Below are 19,941 nucleotides of genomic sequence, written 5' to 3'. Positions count from 1 at the left end.
GTTCAACTTTATACAGTTCTGCATTTTCATTTTATTATTAGGTCCATAAATAAAGGAAAGCCACGCAAAACTTCATTATGGACGCTTTGTGCGTCGCTTGCAGTAATTTGACGCAAGAGATACCGAAATGTTACGGTTTTGAGTCCCTACAAAATGTTTAGTGATTAGTGTCGGCAAGCACAATTGTTATGTTGTGGTGGTTGACGCTGTAATTACAGGGCATGATGCTTAACACCTACGCCTCAGGGTTATAGACATAGGACGGCACTTTGTAGGACATGTTCCTTGCATACTCTGTGATCTGTTTCTCTGTTCATAGATAACCAGCAGCTATAAGCAGAGAAACAGATTACAGAGTATGCAGATCACAGAGTATGCAGATCACAGAGTATACATGCAGTATCTATTTACTATCAAGAGGGCCTTCTGCTTGGTCCGTCACTATTCTATAATTCTCCCTATTGTGTCTTCTCCTATCAGACGTTAGTAACTATTAGGGCTAATTTTATTTTGTTTACTGCTACTGACATTAATCATTTAGAACTCTTGAACCCCTGAAATTCTGAAGCTAAGATGTACGTCTACGACCAAGATTTCATTTTACCTTCATCTCGTCAATACACCTATTAAAAACATTAAAAAGCAGGCCTTAATTACCGTTAAAAAAATAAAGATTAATTTAGTTTTTACCTTTCATTGATACAACGTTGATCAACCATGTACAATTGGATTATGATTTTGACGAGCTGTCGGTTCAGTATCGAATGTGATAATTCCGCCAACAGTTTAGGATTACAGCCGTGACAAAGGGAACCGGACCTTTGTCATTCGGTACATGATCCACGAGCTCTGATCAGGAATAACTTATGAGCTTGACTCTACAAACTATAGCTTTAAACCGACTTCTGACTTTGACATGAGAAGGGAGAAATCTATAAATTACTTAAGTATGTTTTTAATTATCAACAATTTGCCTTAATCTCATGTGAATCTTAATACTTTTTAGCTTATTTAAACGGCCTACTACAGTACCAGGCCTCACTCTTTTAAGAAAAGGGGATTATGTCTGTCTGAGTGATTTACCCCCTAGCTCGGTGTCACCGCGTGGTTCCCGTTCCCGTAAGAATACGGAGATAATATATAGCCTATAGCCTTCTTCGATAAATAAATAGGCTATTTATTACTGAAAGAATTTATCAAATTGGACCAGTAGTTCCTGAGATTATCACGTTCAACCAAACAAACAAACTCTTCAGCTTTATAAAATTAGTATAGATTATACAAAAATTTTATCAGCCACAAGGGAGCAACGTGGTGGGTCTAAGTTTAATATAATTCATTCTGCTTTATGAGATGCCAAGCCGTGCATTACACTTATTTGTCACAGCTTACAATAAAGCTCGAATTTTCTAAAATTCAAATAGGTTTTTGAATTACAAGTAAAATTACACACATTCTACGTTTCTCTATCTCTCGAAAATTCTATGCATTAGATTGGGTAGGCGCTAGAGGCGTACAGCGCGCTGGTCAAATTGGCTGCGATGTGGGTCGGGGCCCGCCCGCCGCTATTTTGAGATTCCTGCAATATTAATGCTTTTATACCACGGACTTCAATTTAGCTAGAAGTAGTTTATTTATTATATAACTTCATATGGGAGGCTAAACTGCTTTGTAACGTAACGCGTTACGCTACGCGCTTCTCTGTCTAGCTTCCCTTTGTCGCATGCATACGGCAGCAGGTTTAAGTTTTCACTAATGTCCCGAGAATTATCTTACACTTTTCTTTTTTCATCGTTTACTACGATGTTCAGTATGCCTAACATGCGACTAAACGAACATAAATAATATAGACTTACGTCAACCAATAGCAGCTCAACCGAAAATATCGATATATTATTCGTTGCGATTGGGACGAAAGGGACTAGGACTACTCCACCGCCATTGGTTGATATTTTGTATATTTCTTTTCATGAGATAATGTCGTTGGTCGCATGCTAGGCATACATCTCCACGCGTCTATGGGCATCATTGATATTACAAAAAATCGATCCACCAATTCAAGAACGTAAACAAAAAACAATATTATAAAAACATCACAGCTAATAGGTGCAATATACAAATACTATATTCTAGATAAACTTGGATAGCGGCATGCAGTATCTAGTTAAATATAAATCCGTTTTATGCCTCTCTGCGGGAGGAGCAGTAATAGCTTCAGACAAATAATATTACAATTTTCCGCATTGGAAAGTGGTTTATGACCAATTTTATTTAATAATCAGTGCCTATTTCAGGGCTTCGTTTTTAGGTTATTTTGGCCTGAAGAAAATAAAAAAATACGCCTTTATCAGATTTTATTCGGCGTCGAATAAAGTATCGCTTGTAATTTTCTTTCCATTATAAAGATTATTGGCAGGTTTGGCGCTACCCGACCAGACTAGCTGTGCGGCTAGCGTTAATCAAAGCAATTCGGCTGATATTTGAGATGCAAATGTGAGCCCACACACACGGCGTGATTGCCCGTTAATTCGACAACGAGCGACCAGATCTCTGCGCTTTGGACTGTTGACATTAATGTGTATGGACTAAGAGCATGTGGGGCCAGACCTTCCATGATTTTTATAAGGTCCAAGTTTGAAAGTACTATAGAAAACTATGTAGTTTGGATTATGGTGTCATCGGAGGTACCAAGTCCATCATGTCAATGAAAGAGAGCGATATTTTCGCTTCCATCGCAGCTATTGGTCGACTTTGAGTGTCTCTCGTCTCAAGATAAATCAGTATTGTAATAAAAGATTTAAATATTTTCTTTTCTTGATTTTCTAAACCAGTTTAATTTTACGCATGTTCTGGTAATCGAAAAGTGGCGTAAATAATCCTATTTTGTATTAAACTATATTTATGTTATAACTTAATAATAAAAATATGTCATCATAGGCCTACCTACTGGTTAGGAAAACCCACAGATCAATATTCACAAGTCATTTAAGAACAAGTCGGTACGATGGTCGTGTCTACCAACCTAAAGCCTGTTAAAACACACATAATATTATAATTATATGTTTGTTGCACTAGCATTTTTCGCTTTAGACAAGAACACAGCAATAAAGCAAAAAAAGTCAAAGCTCATTTATTTAGGCTTAGGTTATAAGCATGAGGGGTTCAAATATAATATTGTTTGGCAGCAACTTTTTGCGTGTCAGTCATCTCTTCTGCTACGTTTATTATCTTGCAACAATAATGAACACTTATACCTACATAGTTATACGTCACCGATGGCGTGCAAATCGTCGTGATTCCCGCGCAGTTAGCGATGCAAATGGCGCGCTACACTCTCGGAGCTCGTTGCCGTTAATTCGGTGACACGAGCTCAGTGGAACCTTATTGCAGCCTGCAATGTGTATATGGGAGTTACTGACTTAAATGATAACAGTTTGTGTTACTTTGAATACCTCTCTTGCGCGAGTGAGAGGTTGTATCATAGTTATAATTCTGAGCACAACAAGATTTTCGAAAAATATCCGTACCTTGTATGTTTTGCTGATTGGTTCTTGTGGTGATATACTTTAACAGAACTTATACCTACAGTATTCAAACGATTACTGAAATCACTGTCTAACTACTGGACCAACGAGGCTGTTGGCAATCCTTATTATTAAGCGTAAACGCGTTGCCCATGGCCTATGTGACTTCGGATCACGTAGTCATGGATGCGAGTCCAGGGTCAAGGCAAAGGAGCACTGAGTTTTTCCTTCTTTAAAGAAATTTTCAGTAAAAATTCTCCGCCCGAAGATAATAAGCGTTACTGTGCCTCTGAGACCACGTTAAACCGTCTGTCAGGGTCATTTTTATTACCATCTATTTCGTTAAAATTCTAACATAATCTAAACGTTCTAAGCCCTTGAACCCACATTGAACCTGCATGATGTGTTTGAGCTCCATATCTCCTCAGTTGTAAGATTGTCCTTGTGCTCATGCGGATGATGACGATTGGTGTTGTACAGGGGGCGCGGCGCAGGAGCACGGGCCGATGTTCCTGCTGGAGCCGCCGGCGCGCCTGCAGTTCTCCAACAGCACGGGCGCGCGCGTGTCGTGCGCGGCGCACGGCTCGCCGCCGCCGCAGCTGGCCTGGCAGCTGCCGGACGGCACGCAGCTCGACGACGTGCCGGGCCTTCGGTAAGCTACTCGTATTTGTGCAGTTCCAGCTGTGCAAATGTGACGACACACTTTGGTTTAATTGAACACACAATTGCCTCTGACACACCAGACACATTGCGCGACGCATCGCGACCGACAGTTCGACGTGCACAGTTGTAAACATGGTGCCCCGACAGACAGTTTCACGCGTCTAGTGTGTCGTACCGACCAATATCCATCCCTGAAGTTCCGTGCTGAAACGTTCGCAGGTGTGTCGATACACTTACTCGTCCGCCACACACTGCACGAGTGAGGTAATAAATAGCGAGGAAAGTAGGCGGAGACGTCTTGGACCACGCTGCCATCCTGCCGCATTTCATGCCGCTCATGTTGCCCACCTCTCCGCAACTCTATCGGCGCGAGCCCGCTATCCCATTAACCGACAGTTTGAATTACTTTTCGTTAAACATTTTTTCTACTACGCTTATCATCAATCAGTACAAGCCCATTCATCCACACTCATTCTATGTAATCACGAATATAATAGTACCTTTGGTCGGACGTAATCATATCGTAGTACTCATAATATCATCTGCTATGTATTTGACAGCCCCGTACAGAATCGACAGAAATAATCGACTACAATCTTACTGAGGAAAACATTCCAAACTTTTTACTGCAAAAGATACTCGTACTTCGCATACTCTACTGCGGAAGCGATAGAATTAGCTTTTATATTCTCAAATTATAAGTTAAGTTATATTTGTAGTAGAAAAATTGTAGTATTTCCTTGATCCAACTATGTGTACATTTCATTAAAATTTAATCAGAACATAACCACGATGCTCGGAGATCCACCGACAACTAACTTATAAATAATTTTTCTTCGGAAAAATATATTTTATAATTAGTAAAAGATTCAAAACGTGCCAATATAATTACTACATTAATTCTTACTAGCGGATACCCGCGACTGACTTCGTCCGCTAAAAAGTCGGTGTAAGCCTTTATTCCTTAACCCCATTTCGTTTTATATTTTAACAATAGTCTATGTACTAATTACCGTGAAATATTAAATTTTCCTAAAAGTGAAATTATCCCATTGTTCTCACAATGTGTTGCCAGTAAGTCAGGCCGTGGAATTACTCGCGTACCTACTTATCGTTTCTGGCTATAATGAAAAAAACATTAAATACTGGATAAAATAAAGCAATTAAGTTATTCGTGTGTTAATTTACATAAATCGGTTTGTGATTTAGGCGTGAAAGTTAAACGAACAAACGAGCAAACTCATATTCGCATTAATAATATCAGTCAGCATGTATGAATGTAGGTATAACAGTCATTATTTTATACATAAACAATGAACAGAACCTCCATAATGTAACCTAATCTAAACTAATTACAAATTTGGATTAAATTGCCTTAGAATTACGTAGACGGTGTAGAAGTTTCAGCGAAAATTTGTTTTCGCTTCTATTCCGAACCGATTCAGGGAAAACGAGACGAGGAAAAAAATCCATTGTTTCCAAATAAGTTTCCAAACATATCCCGGTTAATATTTTATAAGCTCCTTTCACAAGTGGAGGCATCAGGTGGAAAAACGAAGGCTTGTATAATACTCTCGTGTATTGATTCGTCCGTGTCTACAGAATTAGATAATAGCGGAAGCCGCCCACGGCTTTCGGTCAACTTTTAGAAGTAAATTATTATCATTTCTAGAATAGACGTTTGTGACCAAAATGGTAAAAGATCTGGGTGAAAACGATAGTGGCTGAAACGGCCAGTGTTACTTAATAAATATACTAAAATTGCGATTAAAAATGCGGGTAGGAGGGTCAAAAATATGATGTATTTACCTATGACATATACAAAAATATTAAAATCGATGATCTCGAGATCAGAAATACAACTCAAAATTTCGTCTTTCCACAGTATGTAAAAAAAAAACTTTTGATTTGGGATTGGATTCATTCATAAGACTTCGCGTTCTTTACAGAAGCTGCGGTAAATAATAAATGATGAACTGCACAACATACTCTGACACACGTCTCAGGTCTTGCTCTTTATTTTGTTCTGAGCGAAAATCATAGAGAAGCACCTCCATAAATATTTTAAATTGCAGTCCGGGAGCGTCGGCTACGGAACCTCGCGTGTTGAACCTCGCAGTGGATACTCGGATCAAATAACACTAATTTATACACTTTTATTTTCACCGGTTCTTGTATCGAAGGATATCTTGTATTGATTCTTCTTATGTACCTAGGTACTGTACAAACTGTGATGTGACTCTGGTTTTCCACATAAAATATAATGGTTTTAAAAAGATTCGACTCACGATGATAACATAAAACATCGACATAATATAAAATTTTCTACTTTTATGTTTTCTTAATTTTCCAAAGTGTAATCTTGATAGGATGATGTTAAAGACAAAGATATGCTGCCAAGAGATTTAACGTTCCGGAATGACGTCGATGTCAGGGGTAGTGGTAGAAATGACCTGTACCTTTTGTTCTAAGTGTCTAATCCATTAAACATGTTCACATACTCACTTAATCGCAGCCGAACAATCACTTGACATTAATAAAAAACAACCTATTTACTTGGTATTGCAATCTGCATAAAATTTTTACTTCACGAAAGTGAGAAGTTTTGCTCAGCCGATGGAGTTTCGTCCATAGCGGTGAATGGCGATCAAACTAGCCAATGAAAACATTAGGATATTATTAAGAACGTAATGTTATTTCGTCATAATGTGAAAACTTTGCGTATTTTCAATGAACGTCTCGCCCGTTAATATATTCCGGCGGAGCCGTCCTTCAGCCGTCTAGTCGTGTCGAGTGTTCACGTGACTTGCTGTTTCACTTGAATCTTTTATTCGTCTAACCTTTTACTTGCCTTAATTCTTTGTGACTTTCAAATTTTACTTCGTAAGAAATACATTAATTTGTATACGCAAGAGTTTTTCTCTCTTAAAACCTTCATCATTGAGTAAAATGTCTGTGCGATGCATCTGTGGCTACATTTTTTCTTCCTGTTAGTCGCTGTGCTATTAGTCGTAGTATGTTAGCACATTTGTGCCAACATACTACGACTAATCTCTTCGCTTGCTGACATACAAGTACGCAAGGCTTAACACAATCAACTCCCCCGCTCCCAGCTGCTCTGAAGATCTACACATTCCGGACATTCAAAGAGCCTTAGGACTTTCCCCTTCTTCGTAGAATGAACATTTCTAAATAGACTTTGGTGACGATTCCCTTGTCTCCAATATATAAACCGCAACCTTATTAATCTTCCATCAATTCGTTAAATATTCAATGATATATTACGATTGACTGGAATTAATTCGTTGGATATCATTTTCGGAAATTATATTCAACTACCTCTGTTTCTTCTTTCAAGTTAGTATCAAGTACTCAGTTAAGTGTATTGAAATGTTGTAAGTGTAACATGTTCCAACGAGTATATATATATGATTAAAGTGAGTGCTATGGAACTTCGGCACCTGTCAGACTTTAAACAACTTTGGAAATCGATCGCCACATCTATTTATAAACTTATCGATCGTATAGCTAAGTGGGAACGGGTTAGACCACATTTATCTCTAACATGTCTACTTTAATCATTGACTTATGAGATGCCTTCATTCGATATTTTAATAGTATTATAATAGTTAAGTTAAATAAAAAACAGCATTTGCAAGAGATTCTTAAAACCATCCTCACACAGTGCGAGAATGGTTTAAGAAAAAATACAGAATTTAAGGAAAATAGAGTTATGGACATCCGGCAGTTAGGCTGCTAATAAAAATAATTTAAAATAATTTTCGTTGCCTCTCGGACCTCGCACTTACTACTTAAGCATTCGCCGCGCCTTTACAATTGCATTTTCCTGCACTCTAACTTCAGATAAGCGGCCGTTGCATGCCGCATAGAATCCAAGTGGAAACTTCCTGAAATTGTTGGGGCCTACTAGAAATACCATACCTTGGGGAAATTCGGTGAAGAATGAGGTCCGATATCTTTATAGTGGATTTCCGCAAATGCTTTTGTTTAAAAATAATATTAATAAAATTAAATATTTTTCCTTTATCTAATACAAGTTTCATGTAAATAACAATAAAAAATGTGATAAAAAAAATAATCAATCTGTTTCCTACTACTATTACTTCCGAAAATATTACTCGTCGTCGTCATTTTCATAAAAATAAATGATCAACCTTGCCTTCACAGCTATACTTAGTTAGTTCATTTGTTAGATCATAATGTTTTTAGGTAACTAGTACTGTGTGGACATTAGTTTTTGCCTCCGAGGGCAAAGTAAACTCTACAAACTCTACAAGTAGCTACTACACGTTTAATTGTTTGAAAAAGAGGAATTTATCCGGTTTAGATGTCAAGATTAACCCAAACTCCAAGTAGGTCGATGTCAATACATTTATTTTATTATGTATATTTCAAAATGGATTGAGTGAAGTGAGAAGAATGGGCGAAAATATCATTTCTTGTCCAGATTATTTATTTTACCACATAGGCGAGACTCCAGGGCTTTATGGCGTGGGATTCATTGTCAAAAGTCATTTAACAAAATATGTGGAAGGATTTGTAGGAATCTCAGAACGCATCGCGATCCTGAATTTAAAATTGCCTGGTTATAAAGACTCTTGGTCTATTGTACAAATATATTCGCCAACGGAGCAATCGACAATAGAAACAATAAATAAATTCTATCTCGATCTAAACAATGCCATTCAAGAACATGCTCACAAAAATATTATAGTAATGGGAGATTGCAATGGCCAAATTGGGAATAGGCAACCAGGGGAAAAAAAGATTTTAGGCCCATACACATATAGCAAAAAAACTAGAAGCAGAAACGGAGAACACATTATGAACTTTGCTCTAGAAAATAACCTAACAATCTTAAACACTATGTTCATTAAAAATACTAAGAGGATGTGGACCTGGATCTCACCAGATGCTAAAACGAGAAATCAAATAGATTTTATTATGACGAATAGAAACAAATATTTCACTAACTTTGACGTTATCAATAAATTAAACTTTAATACGAATCATAAACTAATTAGAGCTGAACTGATAGCAAACCAACCAAAAAAGCCTAGACCAAAGCATGACATAGGAAAGGTAAAGCTTGGTAAACACCAGTTAGAACAAATTTCAATCGCGCTAAAAGACAAACTGACCGACTTCCAATCTAACACGAGGCACCTATGTACACAAGAAAAATACAACTGGATAGAAAATACCATAAAAACCCAGGTACAACTCATTGCAAGCACAAAAATGGAACAAAAAAAATGGCTAACAACGAACACAATTAAGCTACTAGAAAAGAGAAACCATCTAATCAGTGACAAAGACGCACAAAACCGAAGACTAAATTTAACTATAATTAGTAAAGAAATTAAGGAAAACATGAGAAAGGATAGGAAACAAGGCAGAATGGAAATAATAGAAAAGTATATCAGCAAAACAGGTGGTGTAAAAAGAGCATACAAAGAATTGAAGAATTCAATGGATTGGATCGTTAAAATGAAGAATGACATGGGAAAATGGAACCACCGTAGATCAGACATAATGGAAATTGCAACATCTTATTACAAAACATTGTATGAGAGTAAAGCAATAGAACATGAAATTGATCTGGCAGATGCCTCTAGCATTCCTACCATTCTTCAAACTGAAGTCGAGAAAGCTATTAATACTCAAAGTGTTGATAAAAGCTCGGGTCCCGATGGCATAAGCAACGAAATCTTAAGACATAGTAAGGAAATCTTAATACCTGTTCTTACAGTTATGTTTAACAATATCGTAAATACCGAAATAATCCCCCAGCAATGGACAGAATCCAGCATTATCCTGTTATATAAAAAGGGAGATAAACACGATATCGGAAACTATCGTCCTATCAGTCTAATGTCCAACATCTACAAAATTTTCGCTAAAATAATTTTAAAACGAATAGAAAAGACATTAGATTACCACCAACCCATAGAACAGGCCGGATTTCGAAAAGACTACTCTGTCATCGATCATATCCATGTTGTTCGTCAAGTTTTGGAAAAGTACAATGAATATCAGCTTACATACTATATTGCATTTGTGGACTATAGTAAAGCATTCGACTCTCTTCTACACAAAAACATATGGGAAGCTTTAGTAGACCAAGGGCTCGAACACAAATATATACGCTTAATAAAGAACGTTTACGACCATAGCACAGCTAGAATCCAGCTTGAAAAAAAAAGTCAACCATTTAAAGTACAAAAAGGCGTTAGACAAGGAGATCCCTTATCTCCAAAATTATTCTCAGCTGTCCTGGAATCAATTTTCAGGCGACTTAACTGGGATAGTTTTGGGATCAATATCGATGGTACATCCTTGACGCATTTGAGATTCGCTGATGATATAGTGCTATTCGCCAAAACATCTGAAAACATAAAAATAATGTTAAAAGACCTTGCGATGGAAAGTGAGAAAGTAGGGTTAAAACTCAATCCAGAAAAAACTAAAGTGATGACAAATGGAAGCAAAGACACGTTACTTTTAGGAAACACAGAAATAAGCTACTCTGACGAATATATCTATTTAGGTCAAATCATATCACAAAAAGAATGCATGCGCGAAGAAGTAAAACGAAGAATTATTAACGGCTGGAGAAGGTATTGGAGCCTGAAAGAGGTTATGAAAGACAAAAACCTACATATAAACATTAAGAGCAAACTGTTCAACACCTGCATATTACCCGTCCTTATATACGGCTGCCAATCATGGACTTTGACTCAAGAAATGACAAGAAAACTCGCAACTTGCCAACACGCTATGGAGAGAAGTATGCTGAGTGTCAAGAAATCAGACAGATTAAAAAACAGTTTCATCAGAAATAAAACTAAAATAATAGGTGTAACACTAAAAATTAGAAGACTAAAATGGAAATGGGCAGGGCACATGATGCGAGGCCATGACAAATGGAGCAAGAAAGTGTCAAGGTGGTATCCCAGAGATGGTAAAAGGAAAAGAGGCAGACCGCAGAAAAGATGGGATGACGACATCAGAGAAGTGGCTGGAGTGATGTGGAACAGGGTGGCTCACGACAGGTGTGAATGGAAAAGGTTGGAGGAGGCCTTTGCCGATTGGCAAACAGATCATCAAAAATTAAATAAATTACAAATACTAGAATAAGCTAATTATTATTTTACGTATGATTAAGTTATAGATTTTAAGTTTTTATTCAAACATTGTTATTAGGCTAAGTTTATTTTGATCTGAATAAAGGCAATTATTATTATTATTATTATTATTATATTTCAAAATGCGCTATTCAAACTAGGTAATACATATTTCATCACGGCTGCGGTGAAGTCTGCGCTTCGCTCCGGCAGCGTATAATTTTAAAGATAACCAGGTTTGGGGGAGCTCTTTCATGTGTGGCTGCCTTTGAGCCACAGCCGCCCGTAGATACGTGGCGACATAAATTATCTCGGTTCCACTCCTTTATGCGTCTTCCTGGTTGACTCTTATGTGTTACTGATAAGTACTTTGAGATTTATCAATAAATCATCATTGATACATTAAAATAAAATTGAAATGTGTCTTTGATTTCAAAATAACTGTGTTTTATCAAGTGCCGTAAGTTAAAATAAACTTCTTAGAATTTTTATCTGTCGATTTGTCCGAGCTCTAAAAGACTGAATCAATATTAATGGAACTTTCACTGGAATATAGAGGATGTTATAGAGTAACTTAAATAAGCTTTTTATCCCAGAATTCCTCCGAAGAATTTTACGCAGGAAAATCGCGTCCGCCCATAAGATATGAAATACCCAAACCAAATTTTCTTTATACTACAGCAAACTTACGCGATCAAAGTCGCAAACATCAGTTAGTTCATGATAAACATCTGCAAAGAGCCTGCTTCTTTCAATATAGTTCTCGCCAATAATCACTCAATACGATGACAAATTTTCCAACTCCTCGCTAAGTGGATCGCGATGAAATATTACAATCGTAAGTGGACCGTGCAGGCGGATGACAGCTGACGCGACTGTCGCGGCGACTACGCAATACATCATGTGCCAATCCGTGGAGGCTTTGACGGAGTTTACGATTGACACAGAATTGGGAATTGAATCGAACTACAGCTTACTAAATAATCCACACCTAATAGTTATTTATTTTATATTTTTTATTCGACTGCCATGGTATCGCACGTATCTTGTATGTATGTAATATTTTTTGTTACCTTATATCTGTCAAACCGCTGAATGGATTTACTTTAGATTTGTCTTGTTAACCCTAGCATTCTTAAATAGGTGAATATCTTTGCCGGAGTTTATGTTTTGACTTTTTGTAGTATTTCATGTATTTGATTTTCTATTCAAATATCGTACAAAGAAGAAATGAATAAAACAGTTCCATAGGAACGTGCTGGTTGTTGTAGATTGAGCCATGATTAAACGGTGCCACGCTCTCAGACTAACAAAGGCAGCTAATTTGACAAAGGACACATTTAACTTTCACTCCGCTCGTGACCTTTTCAAATTGTGTGTCAAATTGAGTTCCAGTGTTTTATGACACACGCGTGTGTCAATTTGTCAGCTGAGGGGAAACTTTTTGAACTGATTCGCGCGTAAAGTGGATTACATCCACATAACAGACAAGTTTTAATGGACTATTGCCGTAGGCTGCAATGTAGTAGCTATAAATTACAGACTTTCTCGTCTTTATAAATACATAGTTAGTCAGCGTTCAGTTATAAACAACTTAGCTTCGCGTCGACTACAAAAAACACTGGTAAATGTGAAACTTTAAAGGTCTGTAGCGAAAGATTTTCATGAAGGGCGTGGCAACTGAAAACATGATGCCTCAATTCATGACATCCCATAGAAAATATAAAAAAATAAGGATCTGTACTCTTCAAATCCTTCAAAGCCACCACAGCCGAACCTCATAATTGGCTACCGTACTTACCTGCGGTAGCAGTATGGGTTGACAAATCTTCATTTATTTTATTTATTTATTTATTTCTAAGAGAATTCATAAAATAAAGTCTGTTTGGCTTTATAGATAAGATTTATATCAGATCTACTTACGACTTATGGATTAGCCTATAAGCTATTTAAGAAGTTTCTTAGGGCATCCTGCCTAGGGCCTAACCAAAAAAAAGGCACACGAAAGTTAAAGCAAAATCCGCGTGCTATAAAATGACGTAAGGTACCTACCAGCGGCGATTCACGGAAGCCGATTCCCTCCGGGTTACCTTTAAAAATCTATGCATATTCATTGTCGTACTGTATCTAAATATATGAGAAATCGGAGTTTGTATCACACTGTATTAATTTCCTTTTCTTTGGGACAGCTTACCTGCATCTAAATCCATCCTTCGCCACTGGTACCTACGCATTAACATTGTTTTAACTTATTCTTTGTAGACCCAGGTCCAGGGTAAGATTGTTCAGAGCATCAAGTTACTAGTTACCTTAGTCCGGCACTGGCTGCAACCCGCCTGGACCACCACAGATTAGGACTTAATTTATTAAAGCGAACTAAGTAATCATGAAATAAAGTTCATTTATAGGCAGTAAAGAAAGCCGCAAACCTCCGCTAAGGCGAGCAGTAAATCAAGCCTTAATAAGGTTTTGGTGTCCCATTCCCGCCTTAATTAGAAATTTAATATGTATTCTAACAAAGTTCTTGATTGTCTTTCTAATTTTAATCACTATAGTAAAAACAGTGAAATATTGTATAGGTGCCCATTCGAAATCAGACCTTTGACAAAAAGGCAAAAAACGCATTTTACATATATACCTACGAGTCATAAATAATCTGGTGTTGAATAAATAAATTTAAAAAAGTAGTGTAATTAATCGTTACAGAGTGATTCAGTTAAATCTGACCAATACAAATAATAAACGGCTTGACTGCAGAACTCCGTAGGGCAGTAATACTTTCCCCTATTACTGCCAAAAAATAATAATGGTTCGGTTGTTTTAATTAGGATGTAAAACCAAACAAGCTAATTTTCAAACCGGTAAATTGAACCATCTACAGAACGGAAATTCTACTGAAATTCAGTCAACAAACAACAGCGAATTTTGAATAATTTGATGTATTTTCCGGTCGAAAATTCGGCCGCAAATACTTAGCTACAATACACCTATACGTCCTCTTGCTCGCTATTTACGTGCAGCATTGCGCTACGATATCGCGTACAACCATGTAATGCCTCTGATTCTTTCAAAATGTTATGATTTCTAAACACTATGAACTTGTACATCTTTACTACGTCAATCAAAATCAAGCTAAATTATTTTATTTCAAGTAAGTAATTTTCAAACACTCAGTGACATCAACATAATCAGTCTATTTTAAAAGCTGATAAAATGAAAATGATGAAAACCCAATATTTTAGCCCAGTTTAGAACTCGATCTTTGACCTTGTAATATGTGTATTAGCTGTGTTTTCTCAAGTGCTTATAATTATAATTACACAATACCAAACCACAAAGAAGCTTTTTTAAAGGTTTTCCTGTCAATTGTCTGTTTGTCCGTTTGTCCGGGCTAATCGGAACGGCTGACCGAACTTTAAATGGAATATTGAGTAGTGGCATATATATGCATTTATCCCGGAAACTTCAATGGTTTCCGCAGGATTTATATTCACGCGTACGAAGTCGAGGGCATTACCTAGTCATTATATTTATAAATGAGCTGTTTATCTTTATCAGCACTAGGCAAAGTATCGTATCCACATTACCTGCGCAGCGTGTAGCCGCGGCTTACAGGCTCCCGGATATTTGGCAGCTGAAATTATGACCCTCCCGAATAAGTGTTGTTTATGACTGGGTTCCGTCCCTGCTACACCTCGCGCGAATCTAAACTTAATTACATGAAGTATAGGGTCGGAATTAGGCTGACACAAACTAGACTCACAACAAGTATTGTGTCGTTGCAATAGTTTTGGGTTATAAACTGTGTTTTGCTTTTCGGCCACATTCCCATTGTACGGTCTGCGAAGAGTACGGAATTCCCTCGCGTACTTATGTGCTGTTATAATGTGGTCCCGGAGGGAAGATAATATTATGGTTGGTATTTCCTAACAAAATATTCTCTATATCAGCCGTCCACATTGTGAGTAGACTATCTGTGTGAGACAACATTCTCTATTTTAAAATAAAAATAATAATTAATTAATAATTAAATATTTTTATTTATTTTACCCTAGATTTACGCATTAGCTTTGTGACTCTCGATTCATGATTTTTAATTTGACTAAAGTTTTAAAGATTTAGTCACCCATAAAATTTAATCTGTGAAAAATAACAGTATTCAAAATTCAGCGTTTGAGGTTCGAAAGATTAAAATAAAAATATTGTTTTATGTAATGAGACGAAAATAAAAATGTGATGTATCGAGTATAAGGAAACATAAAATACACGGATTTGTAAAGAATCCTTACCTCACTACGGAATAGTAAAAATGTCAAAATGTCAAAATGTCAAAAGTGTGAAATGACGCATGTATCCGTGTCCCTTTATCGAAAGGGCAAATGTGACCGGCACCACACCGGCACCACACCGGCACGTGCGCGTAACTAGGTCGCACCGCGGCCATTCATGTTGCGGAGCACGCTGTATATTGTAATATCGCATCACCATAGACAACGCGACTAAACGTAAAGGCGGTATTCAACCAGAGCTGTGCGAGGCTTTATACAAGCACTAACATACATTTTTAATGCATAGTAAAATGCATAGATCGAATTGAACGCAATTAGACCTGCCACCTCTTTGTTAGAATTTACTAGATATTTGATTATTATTATTTATATTCAAATTCAAACATTACTAAAAAAGGAAAACCAAAAATGAACATTTTAATTTTTGACGTGATATAAATTGATAACAAACAAATAAATAAAAGGCATCTTAATTATGAACATATTTTGTCCAAGTAATATTAGCTATGTATTGAATATTGCTAAAACCTTATTTATTGACTGGTTTTGCACAATAGTCTACTTGTATTCAAAATATAGGTCAGCTGAATCAATTACAATATGTGTCGCCGAAACTCGAGAAATCCGCACCTATTATAGTTCTAGTATGGTCGATATGACTTAGTTGCATTGGTCCAGTGATTAATTACCTTGTACAGATGCGGATCACGACGTCCCCAATTCGAGTCCTAGGTGAAGCTCTATATTATAGTTTAATTTCTTCTAAGAAATAGCAGCCTGAAGATGGGAAGTTGACAGTGTCGCACCTCTGCGTAAAGTTAAACCAACCAGTTAAACCATTCTCATAAAAATCTAGTAGGTATCGTTACAGAGACAAATAAATAAAAAGTATTTGACCTGTCGCATCGCTTAGCAGTTTCGCACCGTTAGTGGAGAGCCGACCTAGCTGCGTTCTTTGTCTCGATATAATGGGAAGAGCTCTTTGACGCGACAAAAGCGATCATGTTACTAGAACATTTCCTATACAGGATGTTGTTATTGGGGAAACTGTGACGCTTTCGCTTTACTTTGTTCTCGGTAATGCAACTCTATACAAAACCATGATGTCTGTGATACGAAGGATATTCACAAAACAAAAGCTACTGCAGCTGCCTTCTCTGTTTCACGTGTGCATACAGATTTCTCTGGTATTTCAGCAAGTTTTTGAATCCATTTAATTTCTAACTTTGGTTAAGAAAAATTAATATAGATGTTGTTCCCCGCTTAATGGGTATAAAGTATCATTATAAAATATCATAAAAGTTTAAAACTGAAAACCAACCACAGAATATATACGAGATGTGTTACTATAAAGTCTCTAAGTTAAATCTTCAGGCAGTTTTTCCGTTAATGTTCTGTGATTGCGTCATTGACGAAGTTGTCGCTTAGGGAGAATGTTCACAAGGTCCTGAGCTCGTACGCGTACTATATACGAAATATTGAGTTCTTAATTTTTCCCAGAAACTCTTAGGAGAGCTCCTAAGAGGCTACCACTAATAGCCAGGAGTTGGGAAGTTGGTGTGACATCTGCAGGCGCTGTGCTTGGATGGCACGTTAGGCCGTCAGTCCCTCACTGCGTCTAAATCGTCTCTCGTGTTAGGAAATCTGACGCTTGGTTTAAAAATCTTGCTTGCCGACAGAAATACGTACGTTAGGTGTTAATTGGTTTTGGACTTTATTTCAATGTCCACAATGACTACAACAAAATAACAAACCGCGCTACGAGTAGCCTCGCCAGATATGCGCCGACCTTTAAATTCCGTTAGCATCCTTCCTGCTGGGCTTATGAAATATGATCTCATTAGGCCCGTGTGTCAGCGTCGCATTCATTTTCAATTTTAATATTTCACGCCGCGTCCTCCCCCGCGTCCGCCCCCGCCCCCGCCCCCGCTTGTGTTTTATGTCCTTGCGGGGATGTATTTCACTTTTATGTCACCGACTCAGAATGTATTATCTTTTTTCTTGACATAAAGTTTTCCATATACATTTTAAACATATTGGTTCACATGAAACCGTAAAAAGAAATTGTTTCCCATCCCATTTCCATTAACAGCCTATTTTAATGTTTACTATAGCACTAAACCTCGTTCCTTATAGTGGTTGGCACAGCGGTAATGTGATTTATATTTATTTAATAGGAAAATTGTATAAGACGAAGTCTCTATGAGAGATTATCCAAAACAATTAAAAGTACCTACAAATCGTACCTCAGTATATTATTACATCTTTAATTTAGAAGGCAACGCAACAGAGAAACAAAGTATAATAAGACGTCATAGCTAATACAAAATTCAAATATAATTCCTGTGTTATCCTCATAAGAATTTATTTCGCTTCTCCTACAACTAACAAGTAAACTAGATGGAACTGCGCCGCGAGCGTGAGTTTGTCTCAAAATATGAGTTTTTACATTAAATCCGGGACGTGCATTAAGAAGTTTCGGAGCATAACGTTTCCCGCTGCGCTGCGGTTGTTTATAATAAAGCGCTTCAAGCCGCTGGATTGTGCAAGATTTTTAACTTCGTTAACAAGTTGTGATGTTAAAGGAAATGTACTAGACCCAGCGAGATGTAATTATCCCTAGAGTACCAATGATCCTGAAATCAAATACGTTGAGTAAAAAAATTTAATATTGGTATTGTGGTTTTAAACTGTCATCTATCTATTTCGTGTCTAAAAGGATAATAGAAACCGACAGACTGTACTCTTACTTTGAATATAATTACCACAAATTAAATTGTAAAGAAGCGTAACACAAAAAATGTGGACACAATGTGGTTTTCACAGATATATTAATATGAGTACAAGTCTCTTATTTTCTTTTATCAAGTTCGAATGGAACAAAAAAGTTTTTAAAAAGTACACGCATTTTGCGTGGACGGGGCAACAGACGTCTAGTATATGGGACAAAATATTTGCTATTTTAAAAGGCCGTAGAATAGTAAATATCACAAATTTGAAATAAGTATAACTACAAAATTTGTGAAATAAATCAGCAGCATACTTACACTCCAATAAAAGTGTTGCTTATACCATAAAAAATAGTTTTACGCCAAAATAAACACCTTTTCAAAGTAATAAACTCAGAAATGGCGGGTTGACGACCACTCAATGGGTGGTCAAAATGAACGACCTCAGTGCTTAGGTGATGGGTTACCTACCCATACACTCACTCGTAAAGTACACACGACGCTACAGCTGTCTGTAGCACCATGAGCTTTTACGAGAGCTTTAATGTTGCTACGTGAATAAAACGTACCGCGCGAAGATACTACGGCGGCTACTGCGGAAGACTCGGGGCAGAAAAATAAATGTTTATTCATAGTAAAATATATTGAAATGTACATGCGAAGGTGTAATGAAACAAGCGTTCTTCAACTTTGATACAAGCAATTTAGTTATCATCATAGCAGTCATATTCGTAGGCTTATTTTTACAAGAAATATCACTACGTCACGTTAGAAAGATTCTGTCGAGAGAGAGGTATGTATAGCACCAGCAACTATGGCCATCAAAGTAGTACATAACAATGCTTCTTGATGTAAAAAAAAACGAATTGGACGAGATTTGACACAAAAATCTCAAATTTTACAAAATTTTGTACTCGTAGATCATAGCCGGACATTATGACCTGATGAACAACTAATCTGTAAACAACAAAGCAATCTCAAAGAAACAGCCTATTATGCAAATTATCTTGTTTGCATATGACAACGTGGAGAACTACGTTGGTACGTTATGTAAATTAGATTCTCAAATGAATTATCACTTCCACTCGCGCCCTTGTTAGCCTCGAGTTGTGCAGTAACAGTTACCACCGAACCCTATTTTGTATTTCTTTGTGCGGGCCCTCGGAGCCATTGTTAGCTCCACATTTGTGCGGGAAGGTTGACGGCCGCTGCATTGTGCGAGCCTCAATTGATTCCGCAGCGAAATTGGCTCACAAACCCTTCGCTCTAATCTGAATTCCGATCTATTTCACGATTGACTGCTCTTAGAATAAATTGTTTACGTGCCCTGACAATGTAATGTGTGAATGTACGGACATTCCTTAATTAACCGTCCTATGGTTGCGTTAATTTTAATATACTGCAGTGGTATTATAATGTAGTGGTAGTGCATGATTTTGAAACGTATGTACATATACATATATCCGTCTCACTATTTAGCACGACTTTAAACCCCTTAAAACCACCTCGATCCAAACTCCATAATTACCTATGGTATTTAAAAAGCTGTCGGCCATGATGTTATACATTTTAACTGTTTCATGACGTC

General features: G+C 37.1%; 1 protein-coding gene across 1 annotated transcript in view; it reads left to right on the top strand.

Moving 5' to 3' along the window:
• Positions 1 to 19,941, top strand: part of LOC128198171 (cell adhesion molecule Dscam2-like) — an 87,844-nt gene that overhangs the window by 23,059 nt on the left and 44,844 nt on the right. Inside the window, exon 3 of the mRNA XM_052882094.1 lies at positions 4,005 to 4,176. Coding sequence (XP_052738054.1) covers positions 4,005 to 4,176 — 172 coding nt within the window. The remainder of the gene's footprint in view (positions 1 to 4,004; positions 4,177 to 19,941) is intronic.

This window comes from Bicyclus anynana, chromosome 1 (genome assembly GCF_947172395.1).
Source record: "Bicyclus anynana chromosome 1, ilBicAnyn1.1, whole genome shotgun sequence".
Lineage (NCBI taxonomy): Eukaryota > Metazoa > Arthropoda > Insecta > Lepidoptera > Nymphalidae > Bicyclus > Bicyclus anynana.
The sequence above is the reverse complement of the archived record's forward strand: the minus strand, read 5'-3'. Positions and strand labels throughout refer to the sequence as shown.